Source organism: Danio rerio, chromosome 25, assembly GCF_049306965.1.
Source record: "Danio rerio strain Tuebingen ecotype United States chromosome 25, GRCz12tu, whole genome shotgun sequence".
Classification (NCBI taxonomy): domain Eukaryota; kingdom Metazoa; phylum Chordata; class Actinopteri; order Cypriniformes; family Danionidae; genus Danio; species Danio rerio.
The window spans coordinates 4787880-4802500 of NC_133200.1; the positions used below are offsets into that span (position 1 = coordinate 4787880).

Sequence of the window (14621 nt, forward strand, 5' to 3'; positions counted from 1 at the left end):
CTTTAAATGTAAACTTCAGGGTGAACTATACAGTTTAAGTCTTGACATAAGTCTACAGGCTTCTATTGTCAAACTAAAGTCACATTATTTTAGATTTTGTGACAGAAAAGTGCCATTAATGCATAAAATTTATTACAAATAGCTAGGGCTATCTACTGACATTTTTTTGCTATTTCTGTGCAGAATTTTGCTAAAAATCTGCGGATTTATGCAGAATTATTTTAGGAGAATCATAACTAAACACTTTGGTAACACTTTATAATAACTACACACTTTGAATCATTGCATTAGCATCTAGTGAATTCATTATTTGTTAAGCATTAACTCTACATTAATAAACGTTAGTAAGCAGTTGTTAACTGCAGATACAAACGCTGTACTCTTGACTTATTAGCACCTATATAATGTGTTTAATAATTCTATTTTCATATTTAGATAATGATTTATTTTTCATTACTAAATTAAGTATCAAATTATTTACAAACCATTTGTATTTAAGAGTTGTTGAAGGTTTTTAAGATCATTTAGAATGAGTTAGAACATGATTAATAAACTATTGAAATCAACATTTATATATCTTATTTTTCAGGCATATACTAATAGTTAACTAATAGTTAATAAATGCTTTATTAACTCAACTTCATGCAGTTTTGTGACCTAATCTAAAGTGAGGACTATTTATGCTTTATAAATCCCTTATAAATGACAATTAAAGGTTTAGAATCAAATGAACAATATTCTTTGCAATCTTTTCTAAAAAATAAAATTACTGTAAAGTTGAATCATTGCCGAATAACAGGAGTGTCAAAATACGACATAAAACTGGATAAAACGACAACAACAATATAATAATTTAACAATATAATAAAATGCAATATTTAAACTCTACAGTGATTTTATTTTAGATCAGGTTGCAACGATTTATTTTTCATTTGCAGTACAGTTTCATTTGTGTGTCTTTAAATGAATAGGAATGAATAATGTCATTCTTCCTGTTTATAATTTAACTGAGCCTTTATTTGTCATTTTTAGGGGATTTATGAAGCATTAGTAGTCCTCACTTTAGATTAGGTCACAAAACTGCATGAAGTTGAGTTAATAAAGCATTTATTAACATACATAGTAACCATTAATATATGCCTGAATAATAAGACATATAAATGTTGATTTCAATAGTTTATTAATCATTTCCTAACTCATTCTGAATGATCCTAAAAACCCTCAACTACTCTTAAATACAAATGGTTTGTAAATAATGCGATACTTAATTTAATAATGAAAAATAATTAACAAAGTATGAAAGTACAATTATTAAGCACATTTAAAATATGTTTGTAAGTCAAGAATAGAGCATTTGTAGCTGCAGTTATAAACTGCTTACTAACGCTTATTAATGTAGAGTTAATGCTTAACAGAAAATGAATTCACTATTTGCTAATGCTTAATAAATGATTTATAGTATGTGGTTATTATAAAGTGTTACCAAAACGATCTAATTGAATCTAAATTCAATTAGATCCACTTCATTTGGTAAACAAAGCAAGACTCTAATATAATATCTCTACTAAAAGACAACAGAAATAGAAAATATTACTTTGCAAACTGTTTTGTAAATAAATCATATGAACATTTTAATATTTGTCAATAATATTACTGCAATTAATTGAAAAACTGAATAAAGTTTACAAACGATGTCAGTGTGTAAAACAGAATCAATAATGGGCTAAAATCAGTAGAAATCTGCGAGCGCAGATTCAGTGAGGGCTTACATATAGCCTGTTTAACATGTGGAAAACAAGACATTGACTTGCACCAATTTTTTTTTCCTACAGACATCAGTGTCTACCATCTTCCAACATTCTTCAAAACATCTTCTTTTGTGTTCAATAGAAATAAAAAATGGTTTGGAACCATTTTAAATGTGAACTTCAGGGTGAACTATACATTTTAAGTCTTGACATAAGTCTACAGGCTTCTATTGACAACCTAAAGTCACATTTTTTAGGTTTTGTGACAATAAAAATGCCATTAATGCGTACAATTTCTAAGTTAAAACATATCTAAAAATATCTGATATCTCAAAAGATCTGATTTTTCATCATATGACATCTTTAAAAGCATAAGTCCGTCTCTGAGGTTTTGCCGTAGCTAGCTCTGGATCCTCAGACGCCAAGTATCGAGTATCCGCGGAGTGGCTGAGCTCTCTGACACAGTCCAGGCCTGAGGAGGAGAACATTGTCTCTGTTCTTAATCATTTAGCGGCTCGCGGCGAGTTTACGTTAACGCCATTCTCCCAAGGTCAGCCGCATAGCAAGCTGTGAACGAGCACTGGACTGCTTTCGACAGTGCTCGAAAACTTCATAGCCTTGTTACAGGCGCTCACAGTAATATCTCCGTCACTGCCAGATCTCAGCACAAGTCATCTGGTGGCTGAAATGTAATCCGAGCCTTTGTGACAGTGTGTCAGCACGAGAGGAGGGGACGTCATGGCCAAGTGCGTATGATGTCGCTCATAAGTAGGGCATGTTGTTTGCATGTTGCATATGCCAGTCGGTTGGTTTAATTGCAAGACTAGAAAACATCAGTTTTTTAGATGTACTTTTAAAAGATTGTTTGATGGTTGCTGCTATGGTGTTGCACTATGCAGGGTACATTTGGAGGCCCTAAGCAGAATAATTTTAGGGCCCTACCTTGCTTTAAATAGTCGAGTATTGTCAGTGCAAACCATCCCACAAAGACCTTATTGCTTATTAAATACAATCAATAAAACAAAAGCAGTACTCTTTTTTAAAAACATACCTTAGTCAAAATGATTTAGCTACTGGGTTTACAGTAATAACAGTACAATATGATGGACTGAAAGATCCGCTGTAATTGCTGATCTCCCAATGTAAACACCGCAATCAAACTATTACCTCCATGTAGGATTTTTGACGCGTATGATTTTCGCCGCATTTTGTGACAGTCTTAACCCAAGCTCATTCTGAAAACGTAGTCCTGGGGACGTTTCTGGAGACAGCGGAATACGTCCCGGGAGGTACGTATGGCTACATTAATTTTTTTCAAGCGAACGATACGGGGCGGTGTGACGCTGTTCTCTATCGCGCTTGCCGGCTGGCCGGCCGAACGCTAACCTCCTTGTGAAGGGCTTTCTCGCTGCAACCCGTTTGTCCACTCAGTTCACCGTGTACATCGGCAGGCTCGAGATGCAGAGAGGAGTTGACCACGGCGAACGGTTTCCAGTCCGGGGAAGACCAGTTCCAGCAATCAGGTAAGACAAAAACAGAATCCCAAAAATTAAGTGAACGAGTTTCATAACATGGTGAGAACGCGGTAAAATCTGAAAAACGCGGTAGAAAAAAAAAAAAATCAGGGCTTTTCTATTTTTGGACGGCTTTTGTAAACCGTTGCTCGGGTTAAGGGAAGTGAGCGGGCGGGCGGGTCAATCTGTAAAATTGGTTGGGTTTAGGGAAGGAAGAGGGTGGGTCAGCCGATTGGCCGGTTGCGCAGTCAATCATTCTTTCAGTCGGACATCGGCCTCCGGTGGGTTCATGCGAGAACATCGCGGGCGCAGACTGCACTCGTGAGAGGCGTTTGAGATGCGAAAAAGCGCACAACAGCGGCCTCACGCGGATTCGCAAAAACAAAAACTGCAGCCGTACGTACCTCCCGGGACGTATTCCGCGGTCTCCAGAAACGTCCACGGGACTACGTTTCCACAATGAGCCTGGGTTGGACAGTCTAGTCTATACACACACGGCTGTTTGATGTTACTGTTTGCATCTACGGAGTCTCTGCATAGAGAAATGTTAAGGTTTTTTTTCTTCCATTCACTGTGCGGTATCAAATTCCATTAAAACAACACTGTTCCAGCAGTTCCTCGCATCCAATACCTCAGTTTGTCACGGGGGGCATGCATGAAATGTTCGTGAATGAAAGTGAAAGTGGCAAACTGCAGTTAAAGTCAGCAAATTAAGAATGAAACACTTGAAATTACATAAAAACTTCGGAGGAAATGTGGATAGCGCGGCAATGATGCAATGATTTTAACCGAATTATGTGCTATAACATGTAAAACGGGATCATGAAAGGAATATTTAAAAAGCAGCTCATGTAAACACCTTCATCATATTATTGTCTTATTCAGATTAGGGCAAATCATTTGATTACTGATGTCCATGTAAACGTAGTCACTGTCTATCTCCCCTGCATCTGTATTTGTGTTGCCTCTGTGAAATTCAGCATGTACTGAAACTCCTCTTTTCATGCAAACCCTTCCCTCTTTCGCCACTCGACACTCCCATCTAAACAAAGCTGGACCCTGCTGAGACAGAGGGGTTTTCGTGACCCTTTAACACCATCATTAACACTTAAAGCGATGCTAAAAATCCCTCGTCTCTTCTTGAATAGCGTTAGATTTGTTTCATCTTCGCGATCCAATTTCCGAAATAAATCAGGTCTATACAGTATAATGAGGCAAACAATGAAGCAATGGCCATGGCTGTGTTTGTGCACAGATTCGCGTTCTTGTGATACCAGTCGGGCTCACAGGTTACCTATGGAAGAACAAACTTGAACCCTGAGGACACAGAACGCATATAAGAAATGAGATGCTGTTAACCTCCTGTTGATCACATGACCACTGTATATTTTAAGTTTAATAAAATTATGCTTTTTCTTTTCCGTGCAATTGTATAAATATTTAAGTACTAAACACTGTCAATGAAGATAATTTGTAAAATGCAAATGAAAACGATTTCAGCAAAGAAACGGCTCACACTACTAATGAGATGTGGGGGCCCCCTAGTGGCGACGGAACCCTAAGCAGCCGTTTAGTTCGCATATTGACCTTATTGTAAAATGCGGAAGTGCGCCTGTTTTCGCGATTGTCTTAGAACTTCCGATTCAGTCGCCTATGGGAGAAATGACTATGAATAATAAACGGCAGAAAACGGTCAAACTGCTTACTCTACAAACAAATGTTTGCATGACTACACAGACCAAGTAGAATAATATAATAAGAAAATATCAATTTGCAAAATCAAGCAGCGTAACGAGCAGTTTTTAACGTCAAAAAAATGAATGGAAGTGAATGTGACCGGAAGTCGCGAGACAAAAAGATTCAAATGGCAGCGCCCGCTCGTCGGCGGAGAATAAGGTGAATAGGGAGAGCCGGCTCTGGCTATATGGTTGCTAGTGCATTGATTTTCCAAGGGTCATGTCAAAAAGTGTGTGCGTGTCTGAAGAGCAGGGGGGCGGGGATTGGGACGATTGTGAAAAGAATAGCGGGGAGGGGGGAGATGGACCAGTTGACGGTCGTGAAATGACGATCAGGGGGCACTTTAGTTCTTTTTTGAAGGGCACTTTTTATCCAAAAGGAAAAAAGGGCATGTGTGCTGCGCAGGTTGAGCCCTATCTGTACATGTCCCTGGTGTTGAGCGCAAGTTTGAGTGCACATGTTGCATAAACGATGTGACAAACCTAAAATAGTGTTGAGTACTGATGCTGTGTTCACACCAGACGCAGAAGAAGCATCAAGCACACACTGACAACAGTTCATCAAACTGGGCTCGGCTCAGTCAGAAGCACCGCTGAAAGCTTCCCTCATCCAGGTTAAGTTTCTGGAGGAGTTTATGAGCTCACTGAGCTGGATGCACCTCTGAAAGGATCTAGTGGACTCAGACACTGCTCCAAATGATTCAACGCTTTTTTTCAGTCTTTTTAAAGCACATTAACACAGTTATTTTCTCAATAAAATCCATGTTAGCCATTTAGCAATGAAGCTAGTCACCGGGCAGACAGAAGCCCTGCCCATGACGCGAATCCGCGTCTGTTGTGAAGCTAATTTGACGCACGAATGAAGCGAGTTCACTCAAATGTTCATGCGACGTTTTATGCGCGAACAGTGCAATATATCCGCGTGTTCTGCGTCTGGTGTGAACACAGCATTAGGTTTAAAGTTTGTGTGTAATCTAAATTTACAATGTTTATTTTGCTAGCCACATTGTTTTTCTTTAGGTCAATAATTAAGCAGTGCAAGTTATCCACTGAAAAAAAGCTTGTTTTGGTAATCTTCAATAAAAGTCTGAGCATTTGCTTCTCTGTTTGGAGGGGCGGTTTCTCTCAAAATATTATTAACCATGCCACTCTTACCATTAGTTTGCCATGAGGGAATGATTCAATTCGGTTCAATATTTACTTTCAGTTGGAAGTACATCAACATACTGAAATAAAAGTTTAGTAACGCGTCCTGTGAGAAATTAAATGCTGCGTTTCTCCCTGGTTCTTCACATAACCTTTACACGTTTTTAATTGTAAATTATTTAAACGTTACAGCATTCATCGAGCGGTTAGTTGTTTTCCCCTTTTCAGTATATACACTATACATACAGACATTATAAATATTCTTTGCAGAACATAAATAAAACAGATTTTAATTCAAATTTCAGCAAATAAACACCCATACCTCCGGTTTTACAAACAACGTTTAAGGCTAGTCAATATTAAACTGCATGTTTGAGCTTTCTCAAATCAAAATAACTTGCGGTGAGATGTCTTAAAATACATCAGTGTCATTTTTTTCACCAGGTGCACACCAATAATATATTTTTCCAAGGCCATTTTTATAAATTTGGCTTAAATAACCTAATTTAACGAAGGCCTAGTCCTGGCTTAATCCAAGCCCTGTTTGTGAAACTGGGCCCTAATGTGTTTATGCCTTAATAAAATTTTTCATAGTAATGTTTACTTTCACCGTCTCATTTAGGAAAACTCCTAAGACAAATAAGTTATATCTCTGAACTTTAATAAGAATCCTATATAAAATAATGCACTTTCCAGCTCCTCTATTCAGCCGCAATGATCTCTGGGACTTCTTGAGCGAGTTTTTGCGCTCAAGTCTGCATCGATGCGTCCTCGATATTAAGAACACATCCGGAAACTTTCACACGTCCTCCAGTCTTGTGGTATTGAGTTTTAGAACTGAACTTTGGCAGATGATGATGGCGTTACACGAGGACGCAGGAACGCTGACGAATGCATATTGAGAAACAGCCATAGAATTTGCTCAAAGTATTGAAATTGAGCACTAACAATAGAGGCACTTTGCTAAATAGCGACCGTCAAACCACTTCTACCCAACCACTTTTCAGTGTTAACTTTAAACACAGGCTAAAAAGACCAGTGTTCCTTCATTCCATCAATCCTTATTCTGTCTTTGTCATAAGGATTATTAAGGATAATGAATGATCTGCCTGTGTGGGAGAGTGAACATTGGCCCAGAGATGAGAGAGAAGCTTACACACACACACACACACACACACACACACATATACACACACACACATACACACCAACCTGAGCAGGCACCATAACTGTGCCCATATGCTAGCCAGCTGAGCTTTCAGTTGGTGCCGCTCCTCTCTCGGCATGGCTAGCGGCTTGTGTACATAAGTCGTGCATACGTGTGTTGATCTGTTTATGCATTGAAATATGTGACTACCTCTCACTACACAATCTGGCAACAAGGTTAATGTTATATGATATGTTTAAGCAACAATTCCTCGCTTATTATCTATAATTCTGTTGATTATATGCTTTTAGGCAACTTGTTGGGGAAATTGTTGCTGATTTTAATAATATCAGTGTATTGTAAATCATTGTGTATCCAATTGAAGTTTGAGCTTTTTTACTATGGGGTTGCTAAAGTGTTCTGCATATTTTTTAGACCATCTTGTCAACTTCCAGAAAGAAAAGATTGCTAAAATAATCTCCTTACTACTTAAAGCCTTATACTAAGTGGTAAGGGTTTGTTTAAATCACTAAGTTGATTAACAGTTTTTGTGATGATTAGTTTACACTTTGAATCAATATAGATTTGTGTAAAAATGTCAAGTAGAAAGGATCAGGCTACAACAGACAGTATTGCATTTAAATCAATAATTGAGGTTTATTGTGAAGCCAGGACTTAATATCCACTAAGATTAAACCTGTGCGAAAGAGAAAAATAGGGAAATATTAATATGTATTCAGGTGACATTAGTGAGAAATTCACGCTATATGTGTTTATTTGTATACCTATCTGTGTCGCGTCCACTGTATCCGCTCTTTCTGTGTTTCTGTATGCCTCCTCTCATCCAGTCTGATCTTTGCTGCTCTGTTAATGACTTGTTATAAAACCTGCAACAAATATAAATATCAAAATCGTATTTCGACCAATTAGAACACACTCATCCACTCAACAACCAATCAGAACCCTCATGTTTTCAGTAGCCAATCAGAACCTACTCATCCACCTATCATAGCACACTTATCTCCACTGCAACCACTTAGAATACTTATTCACCCAGCAATCAGTCAGCACTCAATCAACCCCTAGCAACCAATCACAGCACACTCCTCCATCCAGCGACCAATCAGATGGTTTCTCATCCATCCAGCAACCAATCAAAACACATATCCATCCAACAACCAATTAGAACACAATCATCAACCCAGCATTCAGTCAGAAAACACTCAACCATCCAGTGACCAGTCACAACTCAATCAACCCCCAGCAACAAATCAGAACACACTAATTTATCCAGAAATCAGTTAGAACCAATCAAAGCACACAAAACAACATTAAGCAACCAATCAGAACTAATTTGTTCATTTACCAACCAATCAGAGCACACTCAACCCCCTAGAAACCAACCAGAACACACTAATCAATCCAGCAAACAAATCAAAACACACACATCCCAACAACAACCAATTAGAAGACACTCATACACCCAGGAACCAATCGGAACACAGTCATCTCCACATAAACCAATTAGAACACACTTAGTCAGAAACCAATCAACCCCCAGCAACCAATCAGAGCACACTCATCCATCCAACCACCAATCAGAACGCACTCATCCACCCATCAACCAATCAGAACACACTCATTTCCAAAGCAACCAATTAGAATGCACTCAGTCAAAACTCAATCATCCCTCAGTCCTCAATCAGAACAAACTCATCCCTCCAGCAATCAGTCAGAACGCAATCGCCCCTTAGCAACCTATCAGAACACATTCTTCCGTCCATCCAGCAACCAGTTAGAACCAATCAGAACATACTAAAGCAACATAAAGCACTCAATTAGAACACACTTATCCACCCAGCAACCAATCAGAACACACTCATCTCTACAGCAACCAACCAACAGCAAACGTGCTCAGTCAGAACTCAATCAACCCCTAGAAACCAATCAGAACACACTCCTCCATCCACCGACCAACCAAGACACACCCCTTTCATTACCAACCAATCAGAACACACTCATCCATCCAGCGACCAGTCAGAACTTAATCAGCAACTAATCAGAACAAAGTCATCTATTAATACCACCAGTCAAAACACACTCATCCACCAAGCAACCAATCAAAACACACTAATCTCCACAGAAACCAATTGGAACACACTCAGTCAGAACTTAATCAACCCCCAGGAACCAATTAGAACACACTCCTCCATTAACCAACCAATCAAATTACACTCAAGCCATTATCAACGAATCAAAACACGCTTACCCATCCAGCAACCAGTCAGAACTCAATCAACCCCCAGCAACCAATCAGAACACAGTCACCCATTAAAACAACCAATTAGTTCACACACATCCACCGAGCAACTAATCAGAACACACTAATCTCAACAGCAACCAGATGGAACACACTCAGTCAGAACTCAATCAACCCCTAGCAACCAAGCAGAACACATTCATCCATCCTGCAACGAGTCAGAACTCAGTAAATCCTTAGCAACCAATCAGAACCAATGACTGTAAAAAATATGGACGACGCGACAGCCCTTTTTCCCATTGAACGCCTTGAGGGCAAAACGCCTGCTTGACGGGCACAAACTGTCGCAAAAGACTGCTGAAATTGGAGCCAGACATGCGCAGAAGGATTGTCTGATGGAGCCAGAGGAGGAGCCGCGAAAATGAGCAGAGTCGAGCTTCCAATCAAACGCTTTATGTAAAATCAACTACGCCCCCCGAACTTCTCAGCATGCGTTTGCTGTCATATCAACACAAATGGATGTAATAACGTTAACAAATATGAGGGTTTATATATTCAATCGCGCCAGCTCCAGGCCGCAGCGCATAACTTACTCGCGGCGTCGCGGGCTGATTCCGGCTCGCATGCGGCAGCACCTGCTCGCTCGGCCGCCGCATCTGGCTCGATTGACTCGGACTGGAATCGGGCAGTGAGTCCAGGCATCCGGAGTAGGTCCAGCAGAGGTAACATTAGTCAGTCTGAGCTCTAAGAGATAAGTCTCCGGCAGGCGAGAATCTAGCCGGAACTGTTTTTTGCTATCTGGGTGGCTAGGCGTGTATCAGCAAACTAATAAAGCCCGAAAAAAGCCCTGAACTTAGCGAATAAACAGTGTTCCACCAGGATCATGTATGTCAGAAACTATAGTTTACTGCTGAACTCATTTTGTCATGGTAAAATAACACAGAAATCGAATAATAACATTTCAGTCTACTTCAGTCTCCTGCCGAAGCTCAGACGCCGCGCTTTGAGAAACTGTCAATCACAGCTGTCAATCACGATGACACGCCCAGCATTAAATTACTGCTAAAAACAAACTGTTTACAAAAATGAAGATCTGCACCTATTTCAGCACAATAACCAGTGCCTTAATCGACCAGAACTATCTTTCGGGACATTTTATTGCAAGTGTAATATTTTTTTTTATTTGGGCTCAAGTCTCCTTCATTAACACGGAGGAGGCGGGCTTTATGACTTGTACTGCAGCCAGCCCCCAGGGGGCGATCTAACGGCCGAAACCTTCACTCAAACGTAGGCTTGCGGCACACTTGATCAGAACACACGCATCCATCCAGCAACCAGTTACAACCAATGAAAAACAACACAAAGCAACCAGTTATAACACACTCATCCATCCACCCAGCAACAAATAAGAAAACAATTAGAACTCAGTCAGAAGTCAATCAATCTCTAGCAACCAATCAGAACACAGTCGTCCTTTAGAACAACCAATTAGAACACACTCATCCACCTAGCAACCAATCAGAACACACTAATCTCCAAAGCAACCAATTAGAACGCACTCAGTCAGAACTCAATCAACCCCAGCAACCAATCAGAACACACTCTTCCATCCAGCAACCAGTTAGAACTCAATCAACCCCATACTAACCAATCAAAGTACATTCAACTCCCAGAAACCAATCAGAACACACTCAACCACCCAGCAACCAATCACAGCACACTGATCCCCAGGTTTGAAAGAAATTTTTCACTGTGTCATGCAGAAGTTGCCAGCGGGCGCAACCAGTCAGTTTAAATAAATGAGCAATCAGTTTTGTCAGACAAGTAGCCCAGGAACCCACAGAGAGACAGACGTGACTCACTTGCTTTGGTAGTGTGTGAGGAAGTGTTGCGGGTCGGCTGGTGTTTGTGAGAGTCTGGTGATGTTGGGGGCGTTCAGGACGAATCCTGATGAGCCCTGTAGAATTTAGAACAGCCAGTACACAAGACCAATGCACAAAACACTCTTAAAGCAGCAGCAAAACCAAAACATATCAGATTTCCAATCATCTTCAGAGTGGATGACAGTTCGAAAGTGTTGTCGAGGTGAGACGTGTCACTTTTGAGGGCTTTTGTGACATTAATGAAATCTGGCACAAAACAGATTGTCTTCTAAATAGCTTTTTTTTCTAGAGAGGAGAGTTCATTGTGCTCGGTTTTTCTTTCACTTGTTGTAGGAGAAATTAAAAGACCGTGAGTATGTTTACATGGACGCCAATAATCCGATTTTAATATGATTAAGACAATACTCTGATTAAGAGTTGACAATGTAAACAGTGTTTTTTGATTACCTTAATCCGCCTAAAGCAGGGGTGTCCAAACTCGATCCAGGAGGGCCGGTGTCCTGTAGATTTTAGCTCCAACTTGCCTCAACACACCTGCAAAAATGTTTCTAGAAAGCCTAGTAATAGATTGATTAGCTAGCCCAGGTGTGTCTGATTAGGGTTGGAACTAAACTTTGCACCAGCCCTCCAGGACCGAGTTTTTACATGCCTGGCCTAAAGTCATAATTGGACTAAACAGAAATTGGACATGATGAGTATTCCTAATTTAGTCGGATTATTGAAGTGCAGTACATACATGTAATAATAATAATAATAATAATAATAATAATAATAATACATTTTATTTATATAGCGCCTTTCCAGAGCTCAAGGACACTTTACAAAGAATGTAACAAAAAGAGACGGTACAAGCAGACAACATTAGGTACCCAAACATACAGGAAGTCAAATCTAACAAACTGGAAATACAAAACAAGACCTAAGAGACAAATAAGCAGAGTGCAGGTGGATCAAATGAAGTGGTCAGTTTGTCAGATCAGAAGTGAAGCATTCAGAAAACAAGTGAACTTTAGGTAAAGATTTGAATTCTGAGATATTATTAACAGAACGGAGTGAGCGTGGTAGAGAGTTCTAGACTTTGGGTGCAATAACACTAAATGATTTCATCTAAATGTAAACACCGTAATCAAACTATTACCATCTTGTAGGATTTTCGCTGCATTTTTTTGACCGGATAGAGACTGATTTTACACGGCCGCCATTTTTAAAAGCGAAATCGAGGCTGTGGTGGGAAGAAACCCGGAAGTATCAATTGGAGTTACATAGGAACGTTGTGTACCTGGCTGTATATCTTATCAGGAAAGAGAAAGTGACACAAATTTATCATTTCACCGCCTTCCAAGTGACTCGAAGGTCCGTTTTGAATGCATGCTGAAAATAAAAAGGGATATCAGACTTCATTTTCAGCTAAGTTAAGGGAAATGGCACTAATTAGCTAACGTTTTCTTTCCCAAACACACATTTTAGGGTGCTTTTACACCTGCCTTATTTAGTTCGGTTGAATCGCACTAGAGATCGTTTTCCCTCCTGGTGCGGTTCGTTTGGGCAGGTGTGAATGCAGCAATCGTACTCGAGTGCGCACCAAAAGCGGACCAAAAAAGCTTTTGACTTGTTTTGTTACGATTTCATTTGTCAAATGTTATCTAGTGACTGTAAAGCTCCCTATCAGACAAACTGCATTATTATGTGTACTACTCTGTCTCAATGACATTTACAAATTAAATGAAATAAGAAAGTTTATACACTATAGAAATGTCCAAAATCTAAATTTGGAGACTCCCTTTAAATTCTTTCTCATGACTGTTGGAGTGTCATTCAAAGACATGGCATGATCTAATGTGTGATATTTACAGCATGCTCGGATATAGATTTAAAAGCTGCGAAGCACTGAGTAAATTGAAGATACAATTGACATTTCTTGGAAGATTCCTTTTAAAGGCTCCATATATTATGAGCAATTCATTTAAATATAGCGAAATAGCCAAAATAAAATACATGATTTAGAATATATTGCAAAATATATTTACCACAGGCCCAATGGACAATGTAGCAACATTTGGTCTGGTCTTCTGTCTGTTGTCCTGACTTATGCCATGTTGCAATGAGGTCTGTGGATTGAAAAAAAACCCTGTTCATGCAGACTTAAATGTTTTGATCTATATATTTATTGTCATCATTATAGCAACAATCCTTGGCGTAAAAAAACCTTTAGCATATTAATTTTTAAAAATATATACTGTGTCAATACACATCTTATATATTTAAATGTAAATGTATATTTATATGTATAAAATTATTTGTATGAAGGTTGCTGGTTTGAGTCCTGGCTGGGCCAGTTAACATTTCTGTGTGGAGTTTGCATGTTCTCCCCGTGTTGGTGTGGGTTTTCTCCAGGGTGAATTAAGTAAAACTAAAATTGGTGTATGAGTGTGAGAGTGTTTGGGTGTTTCCCAGTGCTGGGTTGTGGCTGGAAGGGTATCCGCTGGGTAACACATTTTTTTGTTTGTACGATTATAGTCTGAGAAATAATCACGATTTCACGGTTATCAAAATTATTATGCATTCATAGTTTCAAAACCCTCCTAGTTTAGTAAATCACATGAAAACTCCTTACATTAACAAGTGTTATTTATTTCCGCTCAGTAACCAATTAGTACAGCACAAAATAATAATTGAAATAAACAATAGTCGATTTCTCTTTAGACTTAAATAAGTGAAAAAAAGTTTTTGGCTTTTAAAGATATGTAATACTTTTACAGTGAAAACAAATGACAGAACAATGAACGAACAACTGAACGAACGAGTGAACATAAATAAATAATGAACAAAATTAGAATAAACTAATTAATAAATAGCTAAAAAAAAAAAAAAAAAAAAAACAAGAATAAAAAAATAGATAAATAAATAACATTTAATAAAGTAAGAATAAACAAATAAATAAAATATAAATAATTAAATGAATGAATAAATAAGAATAAACAAATAAATAAAATTTACATTAATAAATAAATAAAATAAGAATAAACAAATAAATAAAATAAGAACAAATAAATGAATAAATAAACAAAAACATTTTATTTGTCTAATTTAAATCTACACATTAGCTAAGTATTTCAGTTTTAAAGAGCACAAATGTAGTCAAAGGCTGCTAAAACTCTGTCTGAAAGGCACTTTTGATCAAATATAT

General features: G+C 38.5%; 2 protein-coding genes across 24 annotated transcripts in view; both read right to left on the reverse strand.

The window, feature by feature from the left end:
- fads2 (fatty acid desaturase 2) overlaps positions 1 to 14621 on the reverse strand; it is a 69305-nt gene that overhangs the window by 41053 nt on the left and 13631 nt on the right. The window lies entirely within an intron of this gene.
- saxo4 (stabilizer of axonemal microtubules 4) overlaps positions 1 to 14621 on the reverse strand; it is a 48218-nt gene that overhangs the window by 25024 nt on the left and 8573 nt on the right. For 10 of the 23 annotated variants that reach the window (XM_073942618.1, XM_073942614.1, XM_073942611.1 and 7 more), the window contains 4 exons: positions 13462 to 13542; positions 11414 to 11508; positions 8077 to 8178; positions 5473 to 7988 (listed from right to left, as the gene is read on the reverse strand). In XM_073942618.1, coding sequence (XP_073798719.1) covers positions 7967 to 7988; positions 8077 to 8178; positions 11414 to 11508; positions 13462 to 13542 — 300 coding nt within the window. In that variant the 3' untranslated portion in view covers positions 5473 to 7966. Of the gene's footprint in view, positions 1 to 5472; positions 7989 to 8076; positions 8179 to 11413; positions 11509 to 13461; positions 13543 to 14621 lie in introns of those variants that run through there. The other 13 variants (XR_012400124.1, XR_012400115.1, XR_012400123.1 and 10 more) reach the window with 3 other exon arrangements.